The sequence below is a fragment of the Lissotriton vulgaris genome, chromosome 7 (genome assembly GCF_964263255.1).
Source record: "Lissotriton vulgaris chromosome 7, aLisVul1.2, whole genome shotgun sequence".
NCBI lineage: Eukaryota > Metazoa > Chordata > Amphibia > Caudata > Salamandridae > Lissotriton > Lissotriton vulgaris.
The window spans coordinates 756,286,961-756,300,021 of record NC_141695.1 but is presented as its reverse complement, the minus strand read 5'-3'; the positions used below and the strand labels follow the sequence as shown (position 1 = coordinate 756,300,021).

General features: G+C 47.0%; 1 protein-coding gene across 2 annotated transcripts in view; it reads right to left on the bottom strand.

The window, feature by feature from the left end:
- COG1 (component of oligomeric golgi complex 1) overlaps positions 1-6,048 on the bottom strand; it is a 181,753-nt gene extending 175,705 nt beyond the window's left edge. Inside the window, exon 1 of one of the 2 annotated variants that reach the window (XM_086930983.1) lies at positions 5,599-6,048. In XM_086930983.1, coding sequence (XP_086787109.1) covers positions 5,599-6,048 — 450 coding nt within the window. The remainder of the gene's footprint in view (positions 1-5,598) is intronic. The other variant, XM_086930984.1, reaches the window with a different exon arrangement.
- Between the last annotated feature and the right edge of the window lie 7,013 nt (positions 6,049-13,061).

Below are 13,061 nucleotides of genomic sequence, written 5' to 3'. Positions count from 1 at the left end.
TCCAGCTCTTCTTCTCCACTTCCCTCATCCAACTCTTCGTCGGCACTCTCTACTAGGTCTCCTTCCTTCTCATCCAAGCTGTAACTGTCAGACTCCGAAGGTGTTTTCTCTGAAAGCTCCTGCAACGTTTCAGCGGTGTCGGCCTCCTCGTCGCTTTCATATAGCCCCGAAGCTGTGGCCCCGGGCTCCAGTGCCCCTAAAATATAGTCCAGCCCATCCTGAGCGAAGGCCTGGGGCAGAGAGCTCTTGTTCTTCCTTTTGTTCAACCTCAAGCTCTTTTCCAGACGGCGTATCTCTTTATCTTCCTGCTCATTTGCTTCCAACAGGGCGAGTTTCCTGGACTCCTCTGTGCTGTTCTTCCCTTTGGCCTGGGGTTTAGCTTTCAGGGTTTTGGATTTTAATTTTTGTTGTTTTTGATAACCAATCCTGAGGATGCTGGAAGGGACTGAGCGCTTCTCAAGGTGGGTAAGTTTGCATGCGCCCTTTTCCAACTGTGTGTTTTTCCCTGCACCTGTCTCCTTGAGTGTATCTTTACCGACTTCCTTCCCAGGTCGAGTTCCTCGCCCTCCCATGGTGCTCTCAATGTTCCATGTTTTGCCCTCATAGTGTTCCTTTCTTTTGCACTTCTTAAGGCGGCGTTTCTCTTTCCTTCGTTCTTTCCTGCACTTCCAATTTGAAGCTCGGTTCCAAATGCTGCCGGACGCACTATCCAAGCAAGGCTGCTGCGGTGCATTCTGCACAAATTCCTCCACTGACAACTTCAATTTCTTCAGTTTCTCGCTGTTCCGCCCACCAGCCTGCGTTTTCCTCTTCATATTGTCTACGGGCGGACAAGGAGGTCTTATCACTGGGGAACATGTTCCCATCCCATGCCTCCAGTGGGCGCCGCCATGTTAAATCTCCAACAGGAAGTACCGTCTTGTTGACGTCCAATACTGGTAGCGTTCCCATCGTTAAAATTACGCTACTAGCCTGTTAACGATGCCGCCATTTTGAAAGGGTTACTTTCCTGTTTAACGTATATCATGTTAATGATAAAATGTGAATTACATCTATATATTGCCCACCGCATCGGCATATTTTTAGAACGTGTCATAAGGTATATTATGTTCTTACTGGTCATTAAGGCATTAACGGCTTATTCGAAAAACAGGCTGTTCTACGCAGAAGGTTGATTCGTAGGTAAAGACTTCCTCTATGTTGCCACGTATGGTAAAGGTATAACAGTTACAGTTCCTCAAAAGTATTGAGTGGAAACAAGCATTTAACAAGCACCTACGGGCACACGGACAGCGGGAGGGGGGACGGACAGCGGGTGGGGGGGCGGACACGGACGGGGGGCGGGAAGCTGCTCTGGACAAAATCATTGGGGAAATAAAAACAAGCACCTACGGGCACACGGACAGGGGGAGGGGGGACGGACAGCGGGAGGGGGGCGGACACGGACAGGGGGGGCAGGAACAGCACACGGTCAGCGGGAACGGGCACTCACCTGGACTTCTTCCGGCGGCCGTGGTCGGCATGGAATGACAAAAACAAACACCTAAAAAAAAAAAAAACGAAACTCCGCCCGATGACGATGCAAAAAGGGTGGAGGGAAAAAATCTCGGGAACGCCCACGAATCTGGTCCGGCCATGACGGACAGATCTCTGTTCCAATGGCTAGCCTCCATTTATGGAGCTAGCCAATGGAACAGAGGGCGGGACTAAGCAGTACACTGTAGAGACATAAGATTTCTCCTGGGGGCGGAGCTAGGAGCTCCGTGCCCCAGGCGAAACCTAAAAACCCAAGGGGAGGTAGTTATACAAAACAGGGTTAAACCCACTGAAGTCAAATAAGGACCTGGGTAGTTATCAGAATGAAAGGAAGGGGTCCTCAGACACAAAAATATAGATTCAAAACTATTTCATTTACAATTCAATTCATTCAAAAAAAGCAAAGCCATTGTATGCAAAAGAGTTTAATTCAAAATTGCATATACATCCTATTCAATGGATAAGAACTTATAATACATTTAATTTATATAGCAAGTTTGTATAAATGTACGTGCCCACATTCACAACGGGGAGGGGTGAAGTGAGGGAAGTGTCAGGGAAAGGATAGGAATGGTCTGATGCATTCAGTGACAAGTCTTATTCTTAATTTGAAGACTGTGTACATGTGGTCCCTTTGACAAAGGGACCACATGTACACAGTCTTCAAATTAAGAATGTGAATGTGGGCACGTACAATTGAATTGTAAATGAAATAGTTTTGAATCTATATTTTTGTGTCTGAGGACCCCTTCCTTTCATTCCAAGGGGAGGTAGTAGCAGAGCGATGGGTGATTAAACTAGAAACACAAAGAACCAGTACCAAAGACAACAAAACAGTGGTGAGGAAAGAGCTAGAGAAGATTCAAGAACGGCAGGATAACAGAGTGACAGAAGAATAGAATAAGAGAAAGACCAGGAACCTATCTGCCCCTTATATCCTTTTTGAAACAGACAACTAATAATAGATACTGGTGCATATGGCAGGTCATTGTAGAGGTGTGGTATGCGAGCCTTGTACATGTGTATGTACTAGAATACCAGCAAGGGAGTAGTTAGAAAATTAAAATATCCCTACTTGAACAACACTTCTAAGGTCATCACATGGACAAAGCCCAATCTTCAATAGAATAATTTTTTCACCTTTATCTATCCTTTCCCTCTTTATCCCACATATGCTGCGAACGTCTATCCATACACCCTCCTTCATTTCTTACACTTCCTTCTTTGCACCATATCTTTCTTCGTCTACTATTCTTTCCTTTCATTCTTCCTTATTTGTTCAATCATTACATCTTCACCCTTTATTTCCCTCTATATTTTCTCTCCTTACCTTTCCCTATCCAACCTGCACTTGAGCGTGACTTGGTTTAGGAGATCATGGGGTCCAGAGGCAATCCCCACTTAAGCAGCTAAATTGGGGGTACAACACCACTACGAGGTTACAGGGCAAGAAAGTCAAATGACTGGAGTAGCAGTTCATGCTGCAGACCAGACTAGTGTTATATTCACTAAGCCATTGCCCTTCTTTAGTACATCAGTACCATATTATCCACAATGTTTCGATCTATGACGACAACATCACTGAACAGGACTGGGACCCATGTAGAGATATGCTGAATGAAGGTCGCTCACAGCATAAAATGCAACAGCCCCACCTATTGTACTTATATGCACACAAATACTAATTTTGTCAATGCACCTTAGACCCGGAAGGCTGGAGCTCTGGATATAAGCTATATAAAACTCAAACAAATAAAAATAAATAAATAAATAATTTAACACAGACCTTCCCTAATCAGTGATCGAAAAGGACTAAAGATGGAGACAGATCAGCTTCTAACAATACCATTTCAGATCAAAATCTCTCTCTCTGGTTCTAGTTCTACCTATGGCTCCCTGTCTCTCATCTAGTCCTACATGCACCTCCTTAACTATCATTTTATGTCATCTCAATCATTCCCACCTTCCTCTCATTTCACCTTTATCTTTCTGTTCACACGCTCCTTTGATCTTCTCCACAGGCTCCTTTCTTGCATCTTCCACTCTCACCTACCTCTCTGCGCCCTTCATTCGTTTCCCTCCTACTTTCCCACCCTCTTCATTGAAACACCTCTCCTCTATTAAGTACTCCTATCTCTTCTATCTTCTCTTTCACTATACATTATTTCCTGTTCTTGCATCTCGCCTTTGAAACGCCTTCCCCTTTGAGATCAGATCATGCCCGGATCTCATGTCTTTTAGGAAAGCAATAAAAACATGGCTTTTTAAACAAGCGTATCACTGATCGCCTTCCCCTCTCGCTTCAGGATTCGTTCTCCGTCTACTCTAGCGCCAAGAAACCAACCGGTGGCAGTGCGCTCAATAAATACTTTTTAACATTAACATAACATTAACTTCCTAGGGGAATGCAAAGATCTGAATCACCCTTAGTGGAGGTACATTTTTCTGTACCACCTACTCTAGTGATGTCACCTCTGCTGTTTTTATTGGGGATAAGATATCCCTACTTGAAGAGTCTCAAAATTAAACATGATATTTAATTAGAAAAAAAAACCTAAGTAAAGGTTTGAAGATATTTTGAAACCGCTGGAATTGTGTGGATTATTTTGTTTTTTCAGTCAGATATTAAATAGTTTTGTGTATATAGCTGTAACAATGTGGGATTGTGTTGTATGCAGCAGCCCAGTCACCTACTACGTAACAACCCTTAAATCAAACACATATTTACCAAACTCTCCAGTGCATGTGCACTGCACAACCCCAAGCTTGGTGTTGCACTTTTTCAAATGACTGAGACTCACCACTGAGGTTGAAGTTTTTGTCTTGATGGAACTTGTGCAGCTGTCAAGGGAGGTGGCCATGGCGAGCAATGAAGAAAAAAATGGCACGATCTCAACAGAGAAGGATGTCATAGGAAGGTGACATCACTTAATGACGTGACTTCCTGTTAAGTCATGTCACATAATTGTGAAATGCTTATGCTAATTTGTGCCGACACTATTTTTGGGACTTGGGCCTTGCACAGATCATTAACACACAAATGCATTCACATTAAATCTCCACAGAATGGAGGCAGCACAGTCAGACAGCAGCTTTAAGCGTGTCGAAGAGGCCAACTAACCCAACCATGCTGCCGCACACTCAGTCCCGAATTCAGGTGATTCAGTCACAATTAGCCCCACTGCGGCAGTGGTCGAAGTGGGCTGGGGAAAGTTGTGCCAAGCTTTATTCATTTGCTCAAAACAGTTCCCATACTTTTTATTATCCTAAATGGGTCAGTTATGCTAGTAAAAAAGGGAGAGGAAAGGGCGAATTTACCATGAAGTGAGAGAAGAGTTAGGCAGCTCAAGAAGAAACAAGTAATTTTTGTAGGGTGTCTGCTACCGTAAAGAAATGTAAATGTCTGTAATTGGTTAATCAGCACATATAAAGGCTGATTGGAACCAGTATAAGTTTTAATTGATAGAAATTTGAATGTGTCCTTGAAAGAAAACCTACATAAAGGGATTGCACTAGGTACAAGCCGCACATAACCAAAAACATAGCGTTTGAAAGAACTGTAAACATTTAAAAAAATATTTTGCATATATTGAGATAGCATGAGTGTTTTTTTTAGCCACTACTCTGCTTCTGCCCCCACACTCGATGACCACGCCCCCGTTGTACTCGGGATCACAGTTACCATACTTTTAACTATGCACATCGACCGCTATGCTGCAGCCACCTAGTATACATTAAGCAAGGGATAACGTTGTTTCTCGGTGGGCTTCTTGCACAGCCCACCGACAAACAACTTGGCTATTGCGGCCACGACGCGTCAGCACGCTTTCCGTGTGTGTAATCGTGCACACTAGCCTTCACCTGCCAATAATTCCAATGCAACTAGCAGCAGGTCAGACTAAGTCACAATGCTTAATAGCAACGGGTGAGAATAGGTGGATGGTTTGACAGCTGATCCTCAAGGGAATATGCGTTAATCGGAATGCGGCATTTGCAGTCCCTACCCAAACAGTGACTTTATTCCCTGGCAGGAAAATAAAGATAAGAGAGAACTTACTGTACCTCGGGTGCGCGTAGGGGGCCACGGCCCTGCTGCTGCACGCCACGTAGACCAGTGCAGTATCGCTGCATGTCCTGCACGGAGCCCACCACCTGCTGCGCGCAAAGCTTCATCTCTCCGATCGTGTCCGCCGCCTCGATCAGGTCGCGGTAGCGCTCCCCAACCATCTGCCTCAACTCCTCCTTTTTCTGTTCCATCTCGGCACGCACACGTCGTTCTAACCCGCGGATTTCCTCGGCGCTGTAAGCCTCGAAGAGTGCCACAGGGTCCTTTATGTCGCCCACCCTCAGACTACGCGCCGGTACCGCCGCCATGGTGCTCACTGACAGCGGCAACTGCGGTACCCGGAAGTATTGGCCGAGGACAGACTCTTCCCTCGTCACGTGATAGGGCAGTGGGTCACATGTCTTCAGTAGCGAGTAAAAGCTGGAGCAGCAGGCGGGGGAAGTCATTACAACCCTACCTGATGACGTGGAACTGTCAACCATATCGTCACGTGATGATGTCTTCCACCCATGTAACTGAGACGTCGTCGCACGTCGGTCACGTGAGAGAATGCTGTGCTACGGAAAGGAATACAGAATTGTGGCATTCAGGTTGTAGAGGGGAATGTACGGGGAAGAGTGTTCTTGGTTTGTTTATGCATGGTTTGTGGAATATTGCGGGGTCAGTTGGTGCTGGAGACTTGCAGGAGCAGGAGCCAGAGCTGTGGGTGGAGTCTGCTTATGGAAATAAAGACTATTTATTTATTTATTTATGCGTTTTTTATATAGCGCGGACTTTACCCGAAGGCGTCAGAGCGCTTCACAATAGGAACAGAAAAATGACAAATGAACAAATTACAAAAGCAGACGATAAGTTACATGAGGTAAAAGTGACTATTGTGAGCAAACAAATTACATGAGGTAGCAAACAGTGCAATACAGGAGGATAGAGTGACAAGTGTGCAGGTTACAAGAGAAAAAGTACATTTAGAGGTAATATACTGCAAAATATGCTAGACACAGAGGCACAAGAACAAACGTTACGTAGGAAATGGTGGCACTTGTGCAAGTATCAAAAGCAAACATAATGTGAGAGGTAGCAAACAGTGTGTTACAAGAGAAAAATGGCGTGTGCATGTTACAAAAGAGAACAAACACAGAAACAAGGATAATACTGCAATAAATGGCATACACTCCAACCACACGAACACACTGGGAAGGCACTTCCATAGTCATGGAGAATAGAGATTTCAGTGATGAGAGGTCTTCCTTCAGATAATAGAGAGGGCGTGAATTACTTTAGGAGGTGTCTTTGGAGGAGGAGAACTTTGAGGTCCGTTTTGAAGACCTGGGAGGAGGTTGTGGTCCGGATCTGAGGCGGAAGTGAGTTCCATATTCTCACCGCGTTGCCTGAAAAGGATTGGGCCATCGATCTTTCCTTCTTGAAAGTGGGAGGTTCAAGCCAGGGCCGGCGCTAGGCATGGGCAGCGTGGGCGGCTGCACAGGGCCTCGCACTCAGCCCACCAGCATGGGGCCACGCACTGGTGATGTGTCCTGTTGATTCCCTGGCGATCTATTACAAAGAAAGGTGTCGCCTGCATTTAAGGTCCATTGGAGGGGGCCCCCTCCCTGGGCCTCTCATGGATGGTGTCAGGAGGCATAGGGGAGGGAGACGAAGATGCTCCCTCAATTGCAAGGAGACCATTCACAGACACTGTGGGGGGCCCATTGTCCAGCATTTTGGCTCCCCCACAGTTTTAACTTTTAGACCACAATCAATTCTCACACCTATCGGACTGAAGGTGTGAGAAATGCTTGTGGAGTAAAAGTTAAAACTGTGGGGGCGCCAAAATGATGGACAATGGGGCCCCCACAGTGTCTGTGAATGGTCTCCTTGCAAGGGGCCACTTATCTAAATTAGAGGGGGCCTCGCACGGTCCCTTTTAGCCCAGGGCCTCGTAAATCCTAGAACCGGCCCTGGTTCAAGCAGTAGATTTTCCGCATTACGTGAAGGTCTAGAGCCTCCAGAGAGTTTCAGCTTGTTCGCCAGGTAGCGTGGAAAGGAAGAGTGTAAGGCTTTCTTGGTGATACAGGCAGTCTTGTAGATAGCTCTAGCCTCGATGGGAAGCCTGCGGAGGGTGGATAACATCGAGGTGATGTGGTCGCTTCTTATGGCCCCATAAATGAAACGAGCTGCTGAATGGAGAACAGATCTAAGGGGGGGACAAGTGGGATTTGGGGAGGCCAGTAAGAAGAGAATTGCAGCAGTCGAGTCTGGAGAGGACCAGCGATTGCACCAGGGTTTTAAGGTCCTGCTCTGGGAAAAAGCGACAAATTCCCCAAAGAAGGCGCAATTGGTATCGAGCAGACTTCGCAATGGAATTGATGTGGGAGATTAGATTTAGTTTTTTGTCAAGTATGACACCAAGGGAATTTGCGCTGTCGACAATGATGGGTTTATTGTTAAGTAGATTCATCTGATCCATCCATGATTGAACCGGGGGAGGAGAGAGTGAGGAGTAGAGGAGGAGGAATTTAGTTTTGGAGGGATTCCGAATCAGTTGATGAGTTGACATCCAGTTTTAAATGGAGTCGAGAGTGGAGCTTAGGAAGGAGAGATCGTGAGTGGAGGCGACCTTCAGGTAGATTTGAGTGTCAGCTGCATAGAGATGATACTCGATCCCGGATTTACTTAGGAGATTTCCCAGTGGTTCTAAATAGAGATTGGGTGCAAGTATAGAGCATTGAGGAACACTTTGACCAACCGCCACAGGAGATGAAAGACTGTTCTCTATTTTGATCATTTGGAATCTATCTGAGAGAAAGGAGGCAAACCATTTAAGCACAGTGCCCTCCAAGCCCATTCTCTGTTGAAGAGTGTTGAGGAGGGTGTTGTGATTGACAGTGTCAAAGGCTGCAGAAAGGTCAAGGAGAATTAGAAGACAGGCCCCCCCCCCCCCGAATCGAGTATCCTCAGCGCGCATCATCAACCACTTGCAGTAGGGCTGTTTCAGTGCTGCAGTTTTGGATGAAGCCGGACTGACAATTGTCAAGAAGATCATTGTCCTTGATATGACGAGAGAGTTGTTTCGCTACACATCTTTCTGTGATCTTCGCAAGAAAGGGTAGATTAGTGATGGGGCGGAAGTTGTTGAGGTCTTTCGCATCCGCAGTGGGTTTTTTAAGCAGTGGGGTGACCTGCCCAGTTTTGAAGGAGACAGGAAGGGAACCTTGACAAAGGGAGAAGTTGACCAGAGTGGTCCAATAGGAAAGGGAATGGGTGTAGAAGTCATGGCAATGGCATTGGGGATGGGGTCCAGAGAATGGTTGGATGGCTTTGTTTTGCTGATGCACTTGAGGAGGTCATCTTCAGAGATGGGGTCAAAGTTCTGCCACATGGCTGAGGATTTGCGCTCCTCTGGAGGGGTAGGATGAGCGACCTGATCCACAAGTGATTTCACTTTTTCATCGAAGAATATAGCGAAATCCGCCGCTTGCTTTGTAGAATCCTCCAACTTGGAGGTTGGGGGAGAGCAGTTAGGAATCTTGATGAGATCGAATAGTTTTTTGGGTCTATTTTTGGCTGAGTCAAGGAGGGTTTTGAAGTGCGCAGCTTTCCCAAGGAAGATGTGTTTGTGGTACTTGGATCTTGCGGAGCGAAGCGTGGCCAAATTATCTGTGGAGGGCACTTGCCTCCAATGTTTCTCCAGGAGTCTTAGCTGCTTCCTTTCTTCATGGAGGGATTTGTTGAACCAAGGAGCTGAGGGAGTGGGCCTTATCTTTTTGCTTTTGAGTGGCGCAACGTTATTGATTTCGGCTGCAAGGACTGTGAGGCATTGGGAGGTGAGTTTGTCAACATCTAGGTTCGGGACTAGCCTTGGAAGTGATAACAAAGCTGATTCACAGAAGGGTCCGACATCAATATTTTTCGCATCACGGAACCAGGAGGTAGCCCTCTTAGGTTGATCAAGGGTTATAGAGTGTGATAGGTGCAGAGATAATGGGATGAGGTGGAGGTCGGACCAGTCTACATGAATGGGGTAGTGATAGAGAGCATGCCTGCTTTAGAAATAACAAGGTCCATGATTGAGCCCTTAGAGTGTGTTGATTCTGTGCAGTGTTGGATAAGATCGTTTGCAGAGAGGAAGGTGGCTAGCGAGTTCGCCGAAGAGTCATGCGGTACGCCCCAGTGGAGATTGAAGTCACCCACGAAGGTCTGATTGTCACTTCGCGAATATTGGTCGCTGATGAAGTCAGTGAGTTCCTCCATAAATGAAGGGCCACTTCCAGGCGGGCGGTAAATGACATGGAATCTGAGGGGTGAGCGGTGGTGCAATTGAAGCTCAAGAGAAAGGCATTCAAAGGTGTGGAAGGAGCTGATAGGAGAAGCCTTAAGTTGAAGGGAGTTTCTAAAGATGACTGCAACACCTCCCCCAATGTTTTCAGTTCTGTCATTCCTTAGTATAGAATAGCCTGTGGGTAATAGGAGATCAAACATAGAGTGAGAGGTATCTTTGAACCAGGTCTCTGTGAGGAAGAACATGTCAATATTGTGAAAGGTGATGGTATCGGAGATTTCAAGTTTGTGTTTTACTGCAGATCTGCAGTTGTGGAGCAGACAGCGCAGCTCTGTCATGACTGTTTTGGTGACGGGGACACTTGGGCTCTGAAGGGTGATCGGGATATTGTACTTATGCGGGGGTGCTCGGGAGGGTTTAGGTGGATGCCTGGTTCTGACAGAGGGGATTGTCGGAATAGTGTAGATAGTAGGGATACTAGGGGATGTAGGTTGAAGAAGGCTGGCGTTCAAGGGCTTGTGTGAGTCAACGAAGTTTGCGGACGCCAGGATGAGCTTGGCTGTATTGGGGTGAGTGGGCGGGGTGCATCTCGTGGGACGTTGGGAAGGAGTAGAGGTGCATGGAAAGGTGGAAATCTTGGAGCTTAAAAGTGAAATGGCAGCTACAAGCTGGGAGATGGAGGTGATAAGAGAGCCTAGCTTATTTTCCAGAGAGAGCAAGGCAGCGCACGGAAGGTTGGGGGGCTCGATAGACACAGGAGGGGGTAAAATTGGTGGTGAAAAGCTGGGAGAAGTGGGGGGACAGGAGGTGATTTGGGGTATTGGGTTCAAGAGTGGGGAGAGGTGAAGGTTGAGAGCGGGAGTTGGTGAATAGGAGGTGAAGGGAGAGTTGTCTTTGTTGGCGTTGCAATAGGGAGAGGAATTCAGGACATATTTAGGTGGGATGGGTGCGGAACAAGGCGGTAAGGTGGAAGGAGAGAGGAGGACTGTGTGGAGTCATGGGAATATAGGAGGTTTGGGAGGAAAAGAGGCGAGGTGGTTGTAGAGGTCCTGTCAGCTAGGAGAGGTGGATGTGAGGGAACAGGCATCTGGTAGAATGAGGGGGGTTGAGGGAAAGGGACGTTGAGGAAAGGAAGTGGTTCTGCTAGGCCTGAGGGAGGGAAATGGAGAGGGTTACCAAGGGGGGAAAGGGCGTGGTACAGCATTGCTGGAGGAGTGGGAGGGAGGAGAGAGATGCAGTGAGTTTGTGGAGAAATCGGGGTAAATAACGAGGGGAGGAGGGGGTAGAAAAGAGGAGGGGGGAGGAATAAGCGGAGCGTAGGGAAAGTTAACTGGGGGAGAAAGTTGGAGGAGAGGTGGACTAAAAAGGGGAGTGACAGGAAGGAATATGGGAGAGGAGAAGGGATTAGAATACCGGGATTGTGCAGAATGGACGAGGAGCGTATTAGCTAGAGGTAAGGCTGAAGTGATGCGGGGGGCATACTGTGGGGGGGGGGGGGAATAGGAGAGAAGGTCATAGGGGAAGGGGAGGGAAGAGGGCCTACCTGTGCTTCTTGAGATTGCAGCAAATTGGAGTGCAGGGGGGTCAGGGCAGGAGAAAGGGAGTAATGGGTGGAGCTAGAGGGAGAGTCAGGGGAAAACCCGGTCGCAGAGGAGGGCTGTAGAGAGGGGAAGAGGTGGTCAAAGAGCGAGAGACAGATGTCTTTGCCTTGGATCATGACAGTACCGTTGTTATAGAGTGAGATAGTGAGGTAGCCCTTGAAACACGCAGAGGGGGACATTTTTAGTTGTTTCCCATGAGGGATAGAGGAGGAGGAAGTGACGTTAAGGGAATTGTATAAGCTGGGGGACCAAGAGGGGGTGTCGTGAGTGAAGAAAATTAAATCGTTTATGAGCCTCCCAAAGCGACCATTGTAAAATAGATCAACAAAAAGGGAATCTGGGAAACGTTCAATAGTATTATGCTTCAAACGTTTTATTGCAGCTTTAGTCTGGTTGGGAGGATAATTGATTTTGTCGTAATTACTTCCAGCCTTAACTCGAGTGGTGGTCATGTTAGGAAAGTGAGGCGGAGGAGGGTGGGGGGTATATGAGAAGGGTGTTACTGGGAAAGCGGTGGTGAGGAGAAGTAAAAGGGTAAAAAGGGGGCATATATTCCAGACGTTGGGTGAAGATATCAGAACTAATGTGCCGTCCGGGAAGTAAGGTGGGTATTTGTTGGGCCCTTCATCTAGGAATCCATGATGTCACCTGGCACTAGATATTATTTACAAGAGAATTGTTTACATATGACAGGGCCAACTGGACCACTGTCAGAACCAACACAGAGCAAATATAGTCAAAGTACAACAGAATATAAACGAACACCTAGTGACCACTGGTGAACACTGTACTTAACACCAGCCTGTTAACAGAACCACATTCGGCACTGACCACATTGTACGCCCATGATCTCAACAGAACTATTGGATCCTAAGCTCCTGAGAATCACTAACATTAGGGCAAAGAGTATAGGGTGGAGCAAAATCTGACTAGCAAAATCTAAATGTGCACAACAACCTCGTCATCTTAAGACCACCTGTAGAGGTACAGAACAGGGTGCGGAAAACATATTACATGAGGCCAAAGCAGGTCGCTGATACTTTGGTTGCCTGTGTATTGAAGGTCAATGATTTATCCAGCCACACCCCAAGACTTTTTATGTTGTCTCTGGGAGTGGGAGGAGCGCCCATGCTCATGGGCCATAGCAGCTCCAAGGTGGAGGGGGCTGATGGGCCAAGGAGCATAAGCTCCGTTTTATCGTCATTGAGCTTCAAACAGGACTTCGTCATCCAACTCTTGACCTGTTCCAACCATGTTGTTAAGTTGGACTGTGGTTGGAGGCCGTTCTTTTGCATAAAGGAGACCACTAGCTGAGTGTCATCTGCATAGGTAATGATGTTAATACCATGCGGACGAACAATCCCAACCAGCGGTCTCATGTATGCATTGAAAAGCGTAGGGCTCAGTGAAGAGCCCTGCGGCACCCCACAGCATAGAGGTTTGCTTGAGGAGACAGATATGCTTTCAAAGACCTGGAAGGTTCGGTCACTTAAGAAGGACTTGAACCAGGCCAAGGCTTCTCCTGATATTCCTAGGTCGGAGAGACGGCTTAGAAGGGTTTTATGGTTTACCGTATCAAAGG